The 18,449-nt window shown below is 36.5% G+C and overlaps 1 protein-coding gene across 2 annotated transcripts in view; it reads left to right on the top strand.

Moving 5' to 3' along the window:
- Positions 1–18,449, top strand: part of ADGB (androglobin) — a 160,094-nt gene that overhangs the window by 23,129 nt on the left and 118,516 nt on the right. For both annotated transcript variants that reach the window (XM_072718990.1, XM_072718981.1), the window contains exons 2-5: positions 980–1,127; positions 5,855–5,947; positions 8,414–8,485; positions 10,513–10,722. In XM_072718990.1, the coding sequence (XP_072575091.1) occupies positions 980–1,127; positions 5,855–5,947; positions 8,414–8,485; positions 10,513–10,722 (523 nt within the window). The remainder of the gene's footprint in view (positions 1–979; positions 1,128–5,854; positions 5,948–8,413; positions 8,486–10,512; positions 10,723–18,449) is intronic.

Genomic DNA, 18,449 nt, shown 5'->3' with positions numbered 1-18,449 from the left:
ATTCTCATTGACAGAAGAACTATTTGCAATATGCTGGTAAATTGAAAGAAACAGTTTATAAGAAGAATATGCTGAATGATATTATTTTTGAAAAAGAAATATATATCCTTCCACATTAGTCTGAAAGGATTGACAGTGGTTTAAGAATGTGGTTTATAAAATGGAGTGGGCCTGTCTTTCTTACCTAATTTTTTAAGAAGATTACTTTTTTATTTTATTTTTGAAGATTTTATTTATCTATTCATGAGAGGCCAGAGAGGCAGAGACAGCCAAAGGGAGAAGCAGCTCCCTGCAGGGAGCCTCATGCGGGACTCGATCCCAGGACGTTAGGATCATGACCTGAGCCAAAGGCAGATGTTCAACCACTGAGCCACCCAGGCACCCCTAAACATTTTTATTTATTAATTAATTTATTATTTATCTTTTTATGATGAGAGAGAGAGAGAGGCAGAGACACAGGCAGAGGGAGAAGCCAGCTCCCCACAGGGAGCCCAATGGGAGACTTGATCCCAGATCCCAGAATCACACCCTGAGCTGAAGGCAGAGGCCAAACCACCGAGCCGCCCAGGTATCCCAAAGTTTAGTTTAAAATAATGATCACATAATACTCTCATACTGGCAAAAATCAAAATTATATTTGTACGGATCTTCAAAAAGCCATTAATAACATACATGTAAAGGATTTAAAGTGTGAGTTGTATATAAATGTTCCCCTTTATGGCATTTTATGTATTTATGATGAGGATCCTGCATTAGTAAGTAGGGGCTAAGGCTCAGAATTTGTATGGAATATTCTCTCTGGGTATTTTAGTTTTTTAACCCTAGCCTGTAGAAGCTGTCTGACTACAGGTAAGACTATCGAAAAAGGTCTTTCGCATGACCACTGACAAGATCACTTACTTTATACCATGCAATGAATCCAGTATTTTGCCTCAGAGATGTAACTTAAAACTAACTCACCTCCCTGCTCTATCTCTAGTAGTAATATACAACCTAGTTCCGTTGAGCAGAAGAAGGGGAAGTTCCCAATCTGGCCAGAATGGAGTGAGGCTGACATAAATGCTGAGAAGTGGGATGCCGGCAAAGGTGCAAAAGAAAAGGACAAAGCAGGAAAAAGCCCTATATTTGTAAGTCCACTTGACTATGACTGGAGTTCATTTGAGTCTTAAATTTTAGAATAAGATTTGTTAACACAGGAATATACTCATTCTTCTCCAGAGCCTCCATTGAAAAGAGAAATTTTCAATTTTGTCTTGGTCCATCTGTCTCCCTCCTTCCTGCCTGTCCTTCCCAGCTGTGGACCTGAACTTTGCTAATCACATTTGAATAAGCAGAAGGAGAGACATAATCAAAGAGTCGTAATGAAATTAAAGGGAAATTGATAGAACAGGTTAGATAGTAGATTTGGGACAGAATTGGGAACCAGGCATTTAGAGAGAGGCCCCAGCACACCTGTGAGCTGTAATCTGGAGATTATAGGAGACTTATTTTTAAACAATGTTACTGTGAGATTAAAAAATTGAATCTTTCTTAATATCCCCCCACCCCCAAGATCTATTTGGATAAAAATCTCAGGTACTCTTTGTTTATCGATGGACATTTAAACATAATAGGCCCCTGAGATTGGAGCTGAGAATGATGTTCCTACATTTTCCAACGATATGATTTTAGTTTCTCTTGCCTATTTAAAAATGTTCACTCTATTTCTAAGGACTTCTTTGTTGAAGATATGAGTCTGGGTTGCATTTTAAATAGGACCCATTTATTTGGTGCAGTGATTCATTCAATAAAAATGTTTATAGAACACAATACAGTTTCAAAACACTAACAAAATTGCCAGAATGACCATGTTGAACTCTGGTGTCTTTATTTGCATAGAGAATTCTAGAATGGTACTTATTAGCAATTACATTTTGTTCACAAAATGAAGAATTATAAACTGCATGATTCATAACATAAATTTGTTTGCAAAAGATAATAAATGTAACTAATTGCTGATTCTGTTAGTACTTGAACAATTTCAAATTAGGAACCTGTGAGGGAATACATTCTTTGTACCATACCGAGAATATTGTGGAAGTTTTATTTATTTTTTTATTTTTTTTATTTTTGGAAGTTTTAGATGAAAAGGGATTTTGAACTCTCTGGGTTCAAATGAAAATGGTCATATGCTATGTATTGTTAATAGAAGTTTACAACTAATGGGGGTTGAGTGTGAATTTACATCAGAAAGATAGATGGTGCAAATCCTCAGTTAAGCATTGAGCTCTAGAAAAGACCTAAAGAGGAGTCACTCCAAAGTGTAAAGTAATAACAGGGAAGAAAAGAGCAGAAGTGCCTGAAAACTTTGGAATGGGAAATAAGATATAACCTGTAATATGTTGGGGACCCTTGGAGAGCAAGTAAGCCTTTATTAGATAACTACGAAAAAAATCTTTCAGATCTCTGGAAGGTTAGGCATCAAATTCTGGAACTCATCAATGTTACTGAAACAAGGCCAAGTCTGTTGGAAGAACATTTATTGGAGGAAAACCACTGAGACTGGAGCAGAAACCTGTGTGCTGGTTACTCGATGCCCATTTCATTTGGGGGCAACAGATAGGAACATTGCTAGCTGAACATCAGACCCCAAAATTGATTTCGTGGCCCTTGGACTATGGAGATGTATAAAACTGCATGATTAGGGAAGCACCAGCCCTCCTCCTGGTGAATCAGGGCTATTCCAATCGAATGGGATACTTGAGAACCTTGGTCAGCACTCCATTCTGCCTCTGCCATCTTCATAAAGTAGAAGAGCAGCAGGTCAAACTCTGGTTATTACAGCAGTGCGAAGGTACCTTCTTGGATGCAACCTTGCTTCCCACACTCAGTTCTGTTCTACACCATTCATGGCTCAGGAAGCAACAGTCCTTCACATGAGTGAGTGGTGGATACCCCAAACCTGGTGATCACACTTCTGTGATGTAGCAGCATGGTAGGTCTTAGCCATGATTTGCAACATCCATGTTTTACCAGGATTAATTACCTTAAGCATCCAACCTTTAGCAAGTAGCTTTGGAACTTTAGAGAAAGTCTCTTCCTTAGATGTGAGGCTAGTGATCAGGGAATCAGCATCAGATAAGCTAACCCATTCCTGTAATTCCAGAATCAGGTCTCATTTCTTTAGCTAAGTGACAGCAACAAACAGACATGATGGGTAAACCAAATTGAGATATATTTAATAAAGCACTGTAAGGTGGATATAAGAAATACAACTAAGGCAAAATGATATGGAAAGATTACCATTAATGTAGCATGGAGAAAAGGGAATCATACCAGATTATGATATGATGAGTCCCCATTTACCTTTTTTTTTCTTCTCAAAGACATTTAATAATTCAAGGTGTGAAAATTAAAGGCCAAGCAGAAAGTAGTAGCCTTAGGGCTTCTGTCAGTTTCTCTGGGCTGGAGAGAGAGAGGATATTGTCTGGGACTGCAAAAGCAGCCAAAACTTGAAATCCCAGAGTTAATTACAGAAACACAGTCTGAAAGTTTTGCATATAATTTTACTTCGAGACATTTACCCGAATCCTATGCTATATGTGTGAGGATTTTGCTGCTGAGAAAATGAGGAAAAAAGCAATAGCTTGGAAGCTAAATAACTTAGAAATGGTGCTATGGCAAGAGTTTGGAATTTAGCGTATACCAAGGTGAAGGGACTTGGACACTTCAACCTTTCAGCTATAGCATTCTGTATTAAGTAAGGGAAAACCAAAACTACACCAGCCCTACCAAATCCTGAGGCTCAGTGTTGATGGAGTAAAGTTCATTTTGTACTTCATCTGTCAGAAAAGAATAAAATCCTCCTCTTTGGAGGAAGACATCATTACTTAGTGCTCATATACATTTTTATATGTGATGTATATTATACAACCAAAATTTACCACATGTGAACAGAAACAGAACTAAGTGGCTGAAAAATAAGAGGAAAAATTAAGTAATAGAAATAGATCCACGGGTAGCTCTGATTTTGGAACTGTCAGATAAGGGACTTTAAAATAACTGGATTAATAATTTGTAAGGGGAAAAAAATGACACGAAGCAACCCCAGAATTCTACTGTGACTCTTGGAAACTTCAGCCTATTTTTCAGGGACTCATTCTTTGATCGTTTTGACTAGATGTTGGGATTACCTTTGTCTTCATCCAAAGTGTTCCAGTCTCTTAAATATGCTCCAGATACATATAGACACTCTGTGTAAAGCTCAGACAATACCCTCAAATATAAACTATTTCTCAGGTTACACTAGCATTAGGATAAAAATATGACTACCATAAAAAATCACAAAATGTTATTTATTTGCTCATGGCACTATTAAGTCAGGTGAAATTTAGTTGTCTCTTTTTTCAATAGCATTGTTTTTGTACTCCCAGCACTTTCTCTTTTTTTGTAAGGACCACCCCCACAACCTGACTACCTTATGAGCTGTGAGAACTTTTACATAGTAGCTACTTAAAGTCTCTCTAATGTACTATATTGCTGGCATCTTAGAGTAGACATTTGGATATTATTCTTCCTCCAGAGCTCACTAATTGACCCACACTAGGGTCTCAAAAATTAATAAATTAATTGCATACTTGGGCATTTATCTCAGAGAAATGGAAACTTATGTTCATATAAAAACCTGTAAACTGTATGCAACAATTTATAGCAGCTTTATAAGTAATAGCCCCAGATAGGACACATGGTAAACAAACAAATATCTGTATCATGAAATATTACTCAGCAGTAAGTAAGAACGAACTATTGATACATGCAACAGCTTGAGTAAATTGAATATCCATGGAATTAGGCAGAGAGGGAAAAAAGCCAACCTGCAAGATTACGTGCTATGTGATTCCATTTATATAACATTATTATTTTTCTGAAGATTTAGTTATTCATTTGAGAGAATGTGTGAGAGAGCAGGAGAAGGGGCAGAGGGAGAGGGAGAGAGAATCTCAAGCAGACTCCATGCTGAGAATGGAACCCAACACAGGGCTGGATCTCATGTCCCTGAGATCATAACCTGAGCTGAAACCAAGAGTCAGATGCTTAACTGGCTGAGCCACCCAGGTGCCCCTCATATAACATTATTGAAATGATAAAATTAATGAAAGAGAGACCAGGTAAATGATTGCCAGGTGGTAGGGATAAAACAGGTGGTAAGGAAGTTGGAGGGTGGGTATGCCATAGAAGCACCTGGGAAGGATCCTTGTGCTGCTGAACTGTTCTATATCATGACTATGTCAGTGTTGGTATCCTGGTTGTGACATTGCACTATAGTTTTGTAAGATTTTACCATGGGAGAAACTGACTAAAGAGAACACAGGAAATCTATTATTTCACATATGGTGTGGTGAATCTATAATTATGTCCCAATGATGTTTAATTTTAAAAATTAATAAATGAAAGTCAGATCAAAAGTTCAAATTTCATTGGCATAATATCATATTTATGATTTTTTTAAAAATCTTTTTATTCAGGTAAACAAAAGAAATCACAATATTTTTAGTGCAAAATATGTCCATATCTGGCTCACCCAAATTGTCTTCCTACTATACCTACTTCACATTTCGAAGCAGCTCATGCTTGTTTGGACTATTTCTTCTGCAATAAAATGTTACTCAACAAAGTTTCTCATTAAATACAGTATGATTAACTTCAGTATTCACCAAATACTCCACAAACTAGCTCTGAGAGCAAACACACAAATTGCTCTATAAATGCTTATTTACTGATTGAATCTATGCGCTTACTAATTTTTATTAGGATTGAGCTGCTTTCATTTTAATAAAACCGTATGGAGAAAAAAATCAATATATTTTTTATATAGCATTTTTTTGAAGACCCTGAAGGAAAGATTGAATTACCACCATCACTGAAAATTTATTACTGGAAACGTCCACAGGAGTTTTTAATTAATCAGGTAAGAAATATCTTCACTATCGAATAAAATACATATTAACTATGGGCTATAATATCTTAGTTGTGAAAATTCTCATTTTAAAAACAATTCAGGGTAAATTTTTCACATGGTATTCAGTAAGAAAAAGGAATTACTTCTTGGTATTTAACAGGAAGAAATGTTTGTCAGCATAGTTTAATATTTCTTCTACTGGCTCCCAAGAGAATATTGAAATTTTTGTTTAGGGTCTTGAATTTTCCTTCTCTACGTGATATCAAAGCATAGCTTAAAATGTTTGGGAAGTTATTCCTTAATTTCGGACAGACTTTCCCTTTAAAGTGATTTTATTCTTTAAAAGTTTTAGCCTTCATAAGCACTGCTACTAATGCAATTTATCCACCATATTTCCAATTACAGCTACAAGCTGAGTCTAATAATCTGAAATTCAAAGATATTCGGGAAAATGAGAAAATGAGAAGATATATTTATTGAATGCCTACTTGTAAGACATTTTAAATAATATAAATCAAATGTACATGAACCATGCCTTTAAATGACTTGTAATGTTAGATTATATTGACATATTGACATGAAGAATATAAATTCTATGGTGTTAATAAAGTGCACTTAGTAATGATGTATTATTAATAATATTCAGGCTCTGTGCAATGGAAGTTGAGAGTTTACATTCCATGAAAATAAAGGATATTAATTCCCTGCAGTGAGAGTGTTTCATATGTGAATAAGTGGCAAAGTTTTATACCATCTCTTTTTCTTTTTAACATATCTTAGTTCTGAGAGATACACTTATATTATAAATTCATCCATGTTGTTAATGGCACCTCTCTCTACATTTATCATAATGCTTCTGCCCATCTCAGCACCTCTGCACTCCTGCACTCTTTATTCTTTTTCTTGATCCTGTGCACAGACTTCTCTTGGGCTATGGACCAGAACAGTCACAACTGAAAGTCTAGCTAACTAGGAAAACCTCAGAATAGTGTTTTTCAAGTTCTAACGTCCAGATTAATGGTGGTAAATACGTTTTACATTGAAACTCTCTAAATGTGGGCATATATAAAGGTTAGACAAAAATTTAGCAAAACAATAATGACCTTTCTGTGTGAGATTTACTCTTTTCTACTCTAAGCAAAAGATGAAGTCTTTTGTGAAATCAAGTGGACATGATTTAAGTCAGAGAGAAGCTAAATTACGAAAAAACTAAAAAGCCTGGATTTAGGATAACCAAAATCAACATGGACTATTCCAACTGAGGAGGTTAACAAGCCCTGACCACTAAGGGAATGATCAGATTTATTTCTGAGAATCCGGTATTGATTGCTCAGGCCCTTGAACGTTGATTATATTGAACAGACGTAAGATGTCCAAAGATGTATTCTGTCTCGGGTACAGGCATAGGGAATAGAGACCTCCATAGAGACTTCTACTTAATATTTGCTGGTTTTTACACACCGTCAGTTTCTACTTTACATTTGTTGGCAGGCAACTATTAAGTTTCACTCCTCAAATTTTAGTTATTCAACATTTATTTAATCTATATTCAATTTTAATGTTGCCAAAGAGTATGGGCATTTTAGAAGTACAATTAGCCAAACTGGAATTTAAATATGTATTTTTGTATAAAATATTTTATGCAATTTATATATATGTAACTTACTATAATCATGAATTATAAACATAAGATTGAATCCAAGCCTTCAAGGTAATTTTGGGTTAATTTTTTGGACATAAAATATTTTACTGAGTTTTCAAGATGCTACTTACCATATGTGATTGAGAGTAGTTGGTGGCATTAGTTTCCATGAAAATGTTTTATTAATCAAAACCATATTTATGTTAATTTTATATGTTAAGTATATAAGCTTGATATGAATTTTAATGAATTTAAAAAACCTGTTATGAATCGTATTTTCCCTTATTATGTTTATTCCTTAGTGGTCTAAATACATAAAATCATCTTTAGATATGTACCACTTAAATAATGACCATCAAATGATATTTTTTAAATATAAGAGGATTTGAAATTGGCCAAGATTTTAAAAACCTGTCATACCTAATATTTTTATCAAAGGGATGAAGATATCTTTCCTGCTAGCATGTATTAACTAAGCTTCAGGTTTAATTTGAAAGGTTAATTTAAATATCAATTCATTTTTTAAACTCTGAGATTGTGTGTGTATGCATGCTGAGATTATCTGCATATATTATATCTTACGACATTTCATTTTTATATGAAAATGCTGTGTTTGATAGGCATTACCTTATTAAGTGAATGTCACCTGTAGCTCCAACAGGGTTATTTTATGGAATAATGAGCTTTTTTTTTCTTTTAATTCTTCTGGTTGTGAGGAATTAAATCAGGTTTGACTTGTTTATATCACATGAAACTCTTATTTCATTCAGCTACATTTCCTTTATTTTTCCTAAGAAGTAATATTCCTTTTTATATATATATTTTAATTTCAGGCTCCAGTAGTTGTGAAAAATGAAATCCTGTTTGACTTGTTTTCAGCAAATGAACATTTACTCTGCAGTGAGGTATGTAGGGAAGTTTTAACTGAAGGTGATTGCAGAATAACTCACAGGCCTGCTTCAAACAATTCCGACGGTCAATTTCAATTCCTTTGCTCACCTCTAAGTTTTGATATAACTCAGGATTTTAAACACTAGATATTCAAAGAGGAAGATAAGCCTCTTCAATTGAGTTTAATGAGCAAATGGTGGGAAAATGTTAGTATTAGCATTGCTGTGCCCTGTTCTCCTTCCCACAGACCCATGGTAGCTGGGATCTCATAATCTGAGAGCACTTCTGCTCTTGTTTTACATGCCTAACAATTGACAAATTGCTGTGGAACTTGCTCTGTACTGTGCTCAAGAGCAGGTTTTCCTGATGTTGTTTGGCTTGCTAATGCAGGGAAAATCTCCCCTAAACATCTCTCCACTCTGGCTTTTACCCTTCAGAAACAGACCTGTTCCACTCCCCTAAGGCGATTATATCAGAAGCAGGGCAATTTTTAAAAAATTATTTTCTCCCAGAAAAAAATTCGTCCTCTTTTTTAAAAAAAGATTTATTTATTTATTCATGAGAAACAGAGAAAGAGAGAGAGAGATAGAGAGAGAGAAAGAGAGAGAGATGCAGAGACACAGGGAGAGGGAGAAGCAGGCTCCTCACATGGAGCCCTATGCGGGCCTCAATCCCGGATCCCAGGATCACTCCCTGAGCCGAAGGCAGATGCTCAACCGCTAAGCCACCCAGGTGTCATCCAGAAAAAAATTCGGACCCAGTCAGAATAGTCATTATTGATTCAAACATTTTGTCTTTCTTATCTTAAATATCTTGACCAGTATTAAGGTCAAAACATTGATTTCTTTAAAAACAAAAACAATTGATTTCTTCAACTTGTATGGGTTAGTGTAATGTTATCTCTAAATTATTTTATATTTTATATTTTAGGCTAAAATATGCTCATCTTATGATCCAAAGCATGCATAGACTTTAGCTTTTCATTTTTTTAAGGAAGTATAAAATATTCAATAGCAAAATTCCCAGATATACATACAAGAAGATATTTGATTTACCTTTTTCAACTAAACTAAACTTGAAGAAATGTCCTAGATAATGTAAATTAAGGAAAACATTAATCTTATAAGGTTAGTCTCAAGTATTTAATCTTCTTATCAACCAGGCAATTAAACATGAGATGATTATTTCAGAAAATCCGATACTACTAAGGGTAATATCTTACTTAACACCCACTGTGACGCAGAGATTTTTAATACATTATTTCTATTACCTATAAAATGCTGAAAAATAGATAGTATAATCTGCATTTTACAGACTGCATTACATAAACTGCAATTTAGAGACAGTGAAATGACATGCCCCAGAGCAGAAGGATATGAAGAAAGATCCAAATTCTGGTCTCTGTTTCTGCTCTGAAGCTCAGCTCCCCACTGTGCCTTGCTGCCTGTTGAAAACTCTGCAAGTGGGAGTTTTACTTAGAGCATTTCTGTATCTACAGATTGGCATATGAAATATGAGACTTAGGGAATATTTCAATGTGTATGCAATTTTAATTCTTTCTCATATCTCATTCATTGTCGAGCTGATCCTATCAACAAAAGAGATAATTTTCTTCTCAAACTTCTCAACATTTACAGATGAGTAACTTAATCATTTATAAAGAGTTAATTCCAAAATAAAATTATGACAACTTTCAGAAGCATTCAGTCTCCCCACCCCACCCCACCCCCCTCAAAGCTGAAATGAAAATCAATGTCAAAAGGAGGTCAATGTCAAACTGCTGATAGTTTACTCTGGATAACAGCTCTTCCCTAAGAGTATATTTAGCATTAAGTCTTTTTCACTTGTACTGTGACTATATTTCCTGACAACAAAGGCAATAGATACAACTTTATTCTGTAAGTCAGAAATCAAAATATGGAGCATGTTATGTGCAGAATTTAATATTACCATTGGAAGTAGATTTTTGACTGGTTTCCCTCCTAGATTACATACCAACAACTGAAAACACTTGATTAACATTAGTGGCTTTTTTCTCTAGCTGATGAGATGGATTATCAGCGAAATCTATGCAGTGTGGAAGATCTTCAATGGAGCTACTTTGAACAATTATTTTAAAGGGACTGCAGCAGAACCTCCTATTCTTACCTGGAAGCCCTGGGAACACATCTACTCTCTGTGCAAGGCTGTGAAAGGTCATATGCCTTTATTCAATAGCTATGGAAAGTATGTTGTGAAACTTTACTGGATGGTAAGTAAGTTCACATTCATGTGCATTAAAATGTGTCCTTCATATTGACATATATTTGTCTTACACGCTGTTTCCTAGGCTAATACAAGATCGTGCAGTTTATACGGGACATCAATTGTGCGGTTACTTGGAAGACGTGCCCTACATATGTAATTTGGGACCAATAACAAACATCGTTGTTTGTCTTGTGACACCCACATGCTCTTTACACTGGTGTTTCTTGGAACATGGAGGGGTGGTCCTCTGCATTCTTTGTCCTCCCAGGCAGGCTCTATTCTTTCCTCCTCTCTCTGTGATGTGATATGAACTCTTGAACAGAGGGAGTGTTCGAGCATGGTCTGTTCTTTCTTTCCTGGTATTTGCTGCTACTGAGAGGCTTGGTCCCACCCAATCTTTGCCCTGAACTTGAGATTTCTTCTCATGCTAACAAATCTTACCTTGACAAAAAGTTTTTGCTTCTGCCTGAAAGGGAGCAAAAGGAATAATAGAAATAGAGAATTAAAAATCCCCTAGTTAATAAGGCACAGTAGGCTCACACCACGTTTAGCAACACTCGACTATGAAACACCTTTGAGTTTTTGTTGATGGAGTGGTCTTTCTAAAGGCCCAGACTCAGAGGCAGGGACAGCTATATTATTTGCAGGGCTCCTTGTTAAAAAATTATTAGATGATAGCAACACTTAAAAAAATGGGCTCCTTCTTAGTGTGATGTTCCTTGTGACTATACAGTTTGTATACCCATGAAGCTGATCTTGGTCACTAAAGAAGAATGCTTTTGAACATTTGAGGATGTGGGGGAGTATGAAAAGTTAATCATTCCATTCTATATATCTAAGAGCATGACTTTTCCCCCAGTGAGCCAGAGCCTTTCCTGGAATGGGGAATACTAAAAAGCCAATGCTTAGGAATTGATGGGCTCATTACAACAGAAAGGTAAAAGTAAAGAAGGTAATATTAGCCTCTGATCTCTAAAATAGGACTTTTGGTGTTTTGATGTTCACTGCAAGATAATAGACTTTGAAAGTCAAAACTTTATGAGGAAAGAAAATGATTTCCTAAATGCCTTTATCTTCCGTATTTACCAATCAGAAGGCAGATTTGTCAGACAAGAGTTCAAAGTTTTAATGTGCACTAAGGGGTGAGAGAGAGGATAGGGTATTAAGAAGGTGGATGCGCTGTGGATAAGGTTGAGAGATTACAGAGTGAAGGCAAATGTGGGAAGAATGAGGAGCTCACATGCCTGGGTATTTGCTTCCCATTCTCCCCTTCCACACATTTGCTTACACTTGAGATGGGAGTGAGTTCAAAACCATTAAGAATTACAAAGCAGCATCAGTAGACTATTAAACCAACCCTGTTAGTTACTTTCTCTGTTTCTTGACATCCTTCCTTCTTTGCAAATTTCCTTTTGGACAGAGGCCAACATTTATTAACACTACATTCCATTTTACAAGGAAACTGTGATTGATTTCTCTTTGTACTGATTCTTCATAAGCCCAAACCCCCTTGGATTCAGAATTTTAAAAAATATTTTAATACAATTTGAAATTTGGGATCCCTGGGTGGCGCAACGGTTTGACGCCTGCCTTTTTTTTTTTTTTTTGCAATGTTCAGATACAAATCAGGAGCCAGGCACACAACCCAGACAGCAGCTACCAGGGTGAATGCTGCAGCTCCCTACTCCCTACATTTTTATTTAAAAATACATACAACATGGATGTATCCCAGGATCCTGGAGACCCGGGATCGAATCCCACATCAGGCTCCCGGTGCATGGAGCCTGCTTCTTCCTCAGTCTGTGTCTCTGCCTCTCTCTCTCTCTCTCTGTGACTATCATAAATAAATAAAAAAAAAATACAATTTGAAATTTCATTCTGAACCAACCATTTAAGGAGTCTAGATAAGGTAGTCCTTGGGAGAAGAGGCGCCTGATGTCCAGTGACTTCTTCTGGTTGCTCACTCGTCTCACCTGAGGAATGGCTTGTGGGAGCTGCCACTAAGCTGTTGAGCACTGAGATACAACTTGTTACTTGTGGATTATTTTTGTGAGCAATTTGTTGGTGCTGGTGGCTGAAGTGCCAGACCATATTCCTGCTCAGTGATACTAAAAAAAGAAAAAGCTTGACTGGCTCTCAGCATTTCTAGATCTACTTGTTGGTCCACAGACCCTTTAGGATCCATTGCACACAGAGGCAAAGGGACCACATCACTCAAGATAATAGACACCAAATATGACATGGAATGAATACGGATGAAAATAAAATATGGTGACCATGTAGAAGAATCTAGAGAAAGTTCTGACAAAGAGTACATTCTCAACACTATTAGTGTCCTTTCATTCATTTATTCCTTCCTTCCCTCTTTTCCCCTTCCCATTCCACTCTGAAAGCCAAAGGAACAGATCCTTCCTCTCTCTGCCTCTCACTAGCACCAGGGGAAAAGCACCTGATCAATGCACTGGGTGCTTACTGCCAACTATTCTTACGTGAAGATGTGAAGATGAAGGGACATATAGAGATGGTGGCAATGCTGTGTCCCACTGCTCCTGCAACATGGCCTTGCTGTGTGTCCTTTGCTCAAACTTGCTTAATTCCTACCAAGTTCTGATGCACAGTCCTCCAGTATCACGTCAAATCTGTATATCCCTTATACACCTCTTGAATTGCCTATGTTGTGCCTAGTTATAAAACAGGTTAAGGTTTTGTTAACACTTGCAGTTGCAAGTGTTCTTTTATATGTTGCAGATAATCACATAATGTGGGTGTAGAAGAAGTGCTTTGAAATTTCTTTTAACCTTACATCTTCCACCCAAATTGAGTTTTGTAATTTTTATGTAGTCAATTATGTCATTATTTTTCTTTTTTTAAATTTTTATTTATTTTATGATAGTCACACACAGAGAGAGAGAGAGAGAGAGAGAGAGAGGCAGAGACACAGGCAGAGAGAGAAGCAGTCTCCATGCACCAGGAGCCCGAGGTGGGATTCGATCTCGGGTCTCCAGGATCGCGCCCTGGGCCAAAGGCAGGCGCCAAACCGCTGCACCACCCAGGGATCCCTGTCATTATTTTTCTTTATTGAGTGTAGGATATTTATGTTATTTAAAGTAAGATATCACTGGGGGCCTGGGTGGCTCAGCCAGTTAAGCATCTGCCTTTGGCTCAGGTGCTAATCCTGGGGTCCTGGCGTAGATCCCCCCTCTCCCATGGGGCTCCCTACTCAGTGAGGAGTCTGCTTCACTTCTTCTCCCTCTGCCCCTCCTCCCTACCCATGTACTCTCTCTCAAATAAATTTTAGAAATTAATAAAGTAATATATCACTATCTCAAGAATATAAAAATATTTCCCCTTATTTATCTATTATTTTAAGCTATTTTTTAAAATTGGTTTATCTTGGGATCCATCCCCTCTCCCTCTCTGCCCTGGAACTACCTAGCCCTCCTAGAAGTCTTCTGGATAAAAGGACATAGGGCACCTGGCTGCCTCAGTTGGTGGAGCATGTGATTCTTGATCTCAGAGTCATGAGTTCAAGCCCCACATTGGGCTTGAGAGTTTTCAAACAAATAAGAAATAAGACTTGAAGAAATTGAAAAGGACCAAAGACATCTCCATCAAGGATCCTGGGGGATCCCTGGGTGGCGCAGCGGTTTAGCGCCTGCCTTTGGCCCAAGGCGCGATCCTGGAGACCCGGGATCGAATTCCACGTCGGGCTCCCGGTGCATGGAACCTGCTTCTCCCTCTGTCTCTGTCTCTCTCTCTCTCTCTCTGTGTGACTATCATAAATAAATAAAAATTAAAAAAAATATGTTTATCTACAGCAAGACCTGGTTTATTTTTTACTTGAAGTCTCAGCTAATTGCCCCAGGATTATATATTGAATGGTTTACCGTTTATCTCCTAATTTAAAAAACCACTTGATCATACATTACATTATAATATGGACTTGTGTTTCTTTCTGGATTCTATTTTCTTTTATTTTTCTTGTCCTTTTTTGTTTTTTGGGAGAGAGAGGGGGATTATGGGACAGGAGGGGTAGGAGAAGAGAGAGAGAGAGAGAGAGAGAGAGAGAGAGAGAGAGAGAGAGAGAATCCCAAGCAGGCTCCACACCCAGTGCAGAGCCTGATGTGGGGCTCAGTCCCACTACTGTGGGATCATGACCTGAGCAGAAATCAAGAGTTTGACCCTCAACCAACTTAGCAATCCAAGCACCCTTTTCTTAATTGTTATGAATTTATAGTTTGTTTTGATTTTTAGAACAAGATCCACCTAATATTCTTTTGCTTTAATATTTTCTTGGCATATATGCTTTTTGAATAAACATTTTTATTGGTATTTATCTTTGAATACATTTATAATTATGTATCCTTTATTCTCTATAAAAAAGGGTTTAGTGCTTATTATCCTGCTACACCTTCTCCTCTCTTGAGTATTTTATTTTGATTCATTTTTAATTCAGCTGGAATATGCAATCTAGAATTTTATTTATATAGGATATATATATGCTGTATATTTTGGGTAATTTTAAATATTGAGGTCTATTTTCTTTTGTTATATGAATGATAATTTGCATACATATGGAGTACTTAGATAATACTTTTTTGTTTTAGAACACAACAGACAATACCTGAGTATCTTTTGGTTTTAATGTTAAAAACACTCATTTTGAGGCCTTTACTCTACACCATATCTGAAACCATGACAGTTTATTCTCACCTGTCCCTGCTTCATTTTTCTCTAGAGTCCTGAGTTTGGAGCATCCCATGCCCCATTCTCTTAGGAAATTCATTAGTATATGTAAAAAAATGTAAGAAGCTATAGTCCTCTAAATGCTTTCTTCAGGCATTTTGCTTAAAGGTACATTTCTTATATTCATATATTGGTCCAATCTACAGGTTTTTAAAAGATTATTGAAGTATAGATGACACACAAGTTACATTAGTTTCAGGTATGTAAGATAGCAGCAATTCAATAAGTTTATACATTATGCTCTGCTCACCACAAGTGTAGCTACCATTTGTCACCTTAAATGTTGTTACAATATCATTGACTATATTCCCTGCACTATTTTTGTCTACCCACATGACTTATTCATTCCATAACTAGAAACCCGTATCTCCCACTCCCCTTCACCCATTTTTCTTGTCCTTCCACTTCCTCCGCTCTGGTAACCACCAGTTTGTCCTCTGTATTTATGGGTCTCTTTCTACTCTGTTTGTTTATTTGTTTTGGTTTTTAGATTCCATGTATTAGTGAGATCATATGGAATCTGTCTTTCTTATTTCATTTAGCATATCCTCTAGGTCTATCTATGTTGTCACAAATGCCAAGATCTCATTCTTTTTTTATGGCTGAGTAATATTCCACTGTGTGTGTGTGTGTGTGTGTGTGTGTGTGTGTGTGTGTGTATTCCACATCTTCTTTATATATTCATATATTGATGGACATAGTTTGCTTCCATATCTTGTCTATTGTAAATAATGCTGCAATAAACATAGGGGTGCATATATCTTTTCAAATTAGTGTTTCTGTTTTCTTTGTTTTTCTAGTAGTGGTATTACTGGGTCATGTTGCATTTCTATTTTTAATTTTTTAACCTCCATACTATTTTCCACAGAGGCAGCACCAATTTACATTCCCAGCAACAGTGCACAGGGGTTTCTTTTTCTCCTCTCCAACACATCTTATTTCTTGTCTTTTTTATCCTAGGTATTCTTTCACATGTAAAGTGATATCTCATTGTGGTCTTGGTTTGCATTTCCCTGGTGATTAGTGATGTTGAGCATCTTTTTCTATGTCTGTTGACCTGTATGTCTTCTTTGGAAAAATATCTATTTAGAGTCCCTGTCAAATTTTCAATTGGAATATTTGTTTTTTGTTATTGACTTTTATAAATTCTTTGCATATTTTGGATATTAACTCCTTATTGTATATATCATTTGTAATTATCTTCTCTCATTCAGTATGTTGCCTTTTTTGTTTATAGTTTTGTCTGTTGTGGAAAGCTTTTTATTTTGGTATAGTCCCATAGTTTGTTTTTGCTTTTGTTTCCCTTACCTTGGGAGATATATCCAGAAAATGTTTCTATAGCTGAAGTCAAAGAAATTACTGCCTATGTTTTCCTCTGAGAGTTTTATAAATTCAAGTCTCACATTTAATCCATTTTGAGGCCTTTCATCCATTTAGAATTTTTTTGTGTGTATGATGTAAGAAAGTCATCCTATGTCATTCTTTCACATGTAACTGTCCAGTTTTCCCAGCACTATTTATTTAAGACACTATCCTTTCCCCATTATATAGTTTTGCCTCCTCCTTTCTCATAGGTTAACTGACTGTATAAGCATGGGTTTACTTCTGGGCTTTCTATTCCACTTCATTGATCTATGTGTCTAATTTTGTGCTAGTGCCATACTGTTTTGACTTCCATAGATTGTAGTCTACTGAAATCTGGGATTGTGATACCTCCAGCTTTGTTGTTCTTTCTTTCTTCTTTCTTTCTTTCTTTCTTTCTTTCTTTCTTTCTTTCTTTCTTTCTTTTCTTTCTTTCTTTTTTTAAGATTTTACTTATTTATTCATGAGAGACACACAGAGAGGCAGAGACACAGGCAGAGGGAGAAGCAGGTTCCATGCAGAGAGCCCGACGTGGGACTCAATCCCAGCACCCCAGGATCACACCCTGGGCTGAAGGCAGTGCTAAACCACTGAGCCACCCGGGCTGCCCTGTTGTTCTTTCTTAAGATTGCATTCACTATTTGGGGTCTGTTGTGGTTCTGTACAAATTTTACTATTATTTATTCTAGTTCTGTGAAAAGCATTGTTGGTATTTTGATAGGGGTTGCGTTGAATCTGTAGATTGCCATGAGTAGCATGGACATTTTAACAAAATTAATTTTTCTAATCCATGAGCATGGAATATCTTTCCATTTGTTTGAGTCATCTTCAATTTCTTTCATCAATGTTTTATAATTTTCAGAGTAGAGGTCTTTTTTTTTTCTAGAGGTTTCACTAGGGATTAAAATATACATGCTTAGCTTATCATAAACCAGTAATAGCAGCATTTTCCACTTAAATTGGAATATAGACACTCTTCCATGATTTGAGGCCCTTTCTTTCCCTTTCTTTATAGCATAGCTATCTAGATATTTTCTTTAAACATATTCAGAACCTGCTCATAAATGTTGCTTTTAAATGTGAAATGTAATTTTTAAAGCTCAAGAGCCAAAGGATACTTTATTGTATTTAGTCATACATGTGTTTATATTTTTCTTTGCTCTTTCTTCATTCTTGATGTCCTAAGATTTATTGCATTTCTGTTTTTTTTTTTTTAATTTCCTTTCACCATCTTTTTTGGGACTGGTCTCTTGGTGATAAATTATCTTAACTATTTTGTCCAAAAATGTCTTTTTTCTTTAACTTATTTATTTCAGTGAGAAAGAGTGCAGGGGAGAAGGGCTGTGGAAGAAGGAGGGAGGAACTCAAGCAGACTCCATGCTGAGCACAGAGCATGACATGGGGCTCAATCTCACAACCCTCAGATCAGACCTGAGCTGAAACCAAGAGTCAGATGCTTAACTGAAAGAGCCACCCAAGCATTTCCTTGTCTAAAAATGTTTTATTTCATAACACTTGATATAGTGTTGTGGGTTGGCAGGCCTTTTTCTCAGCATTGACAACTAGTTGGATCCTTCTGGCTTTTGTGGTTTCTGAAGAGCAATCTGGTGTTCTTTTTCTCAC

Source organism: Vulpes vulpes, chromosome 1 (assembly GCF_048418805.1).
Source record: "Vulpes vulpes isolate BD-2025 chromosome 1, VulVul3, whole genome shotgun sequence".
Classification (NCBI taxonomy): domain Eukaryota; kingdom Metazoa; phylum Chordata; class Mammalia; order Carnivora; family Canidae; genus Vulpes; species Vulpes vulpes.
This window is presented reverse-complemented; position numbering and strand designations above follow the sequence as displayed.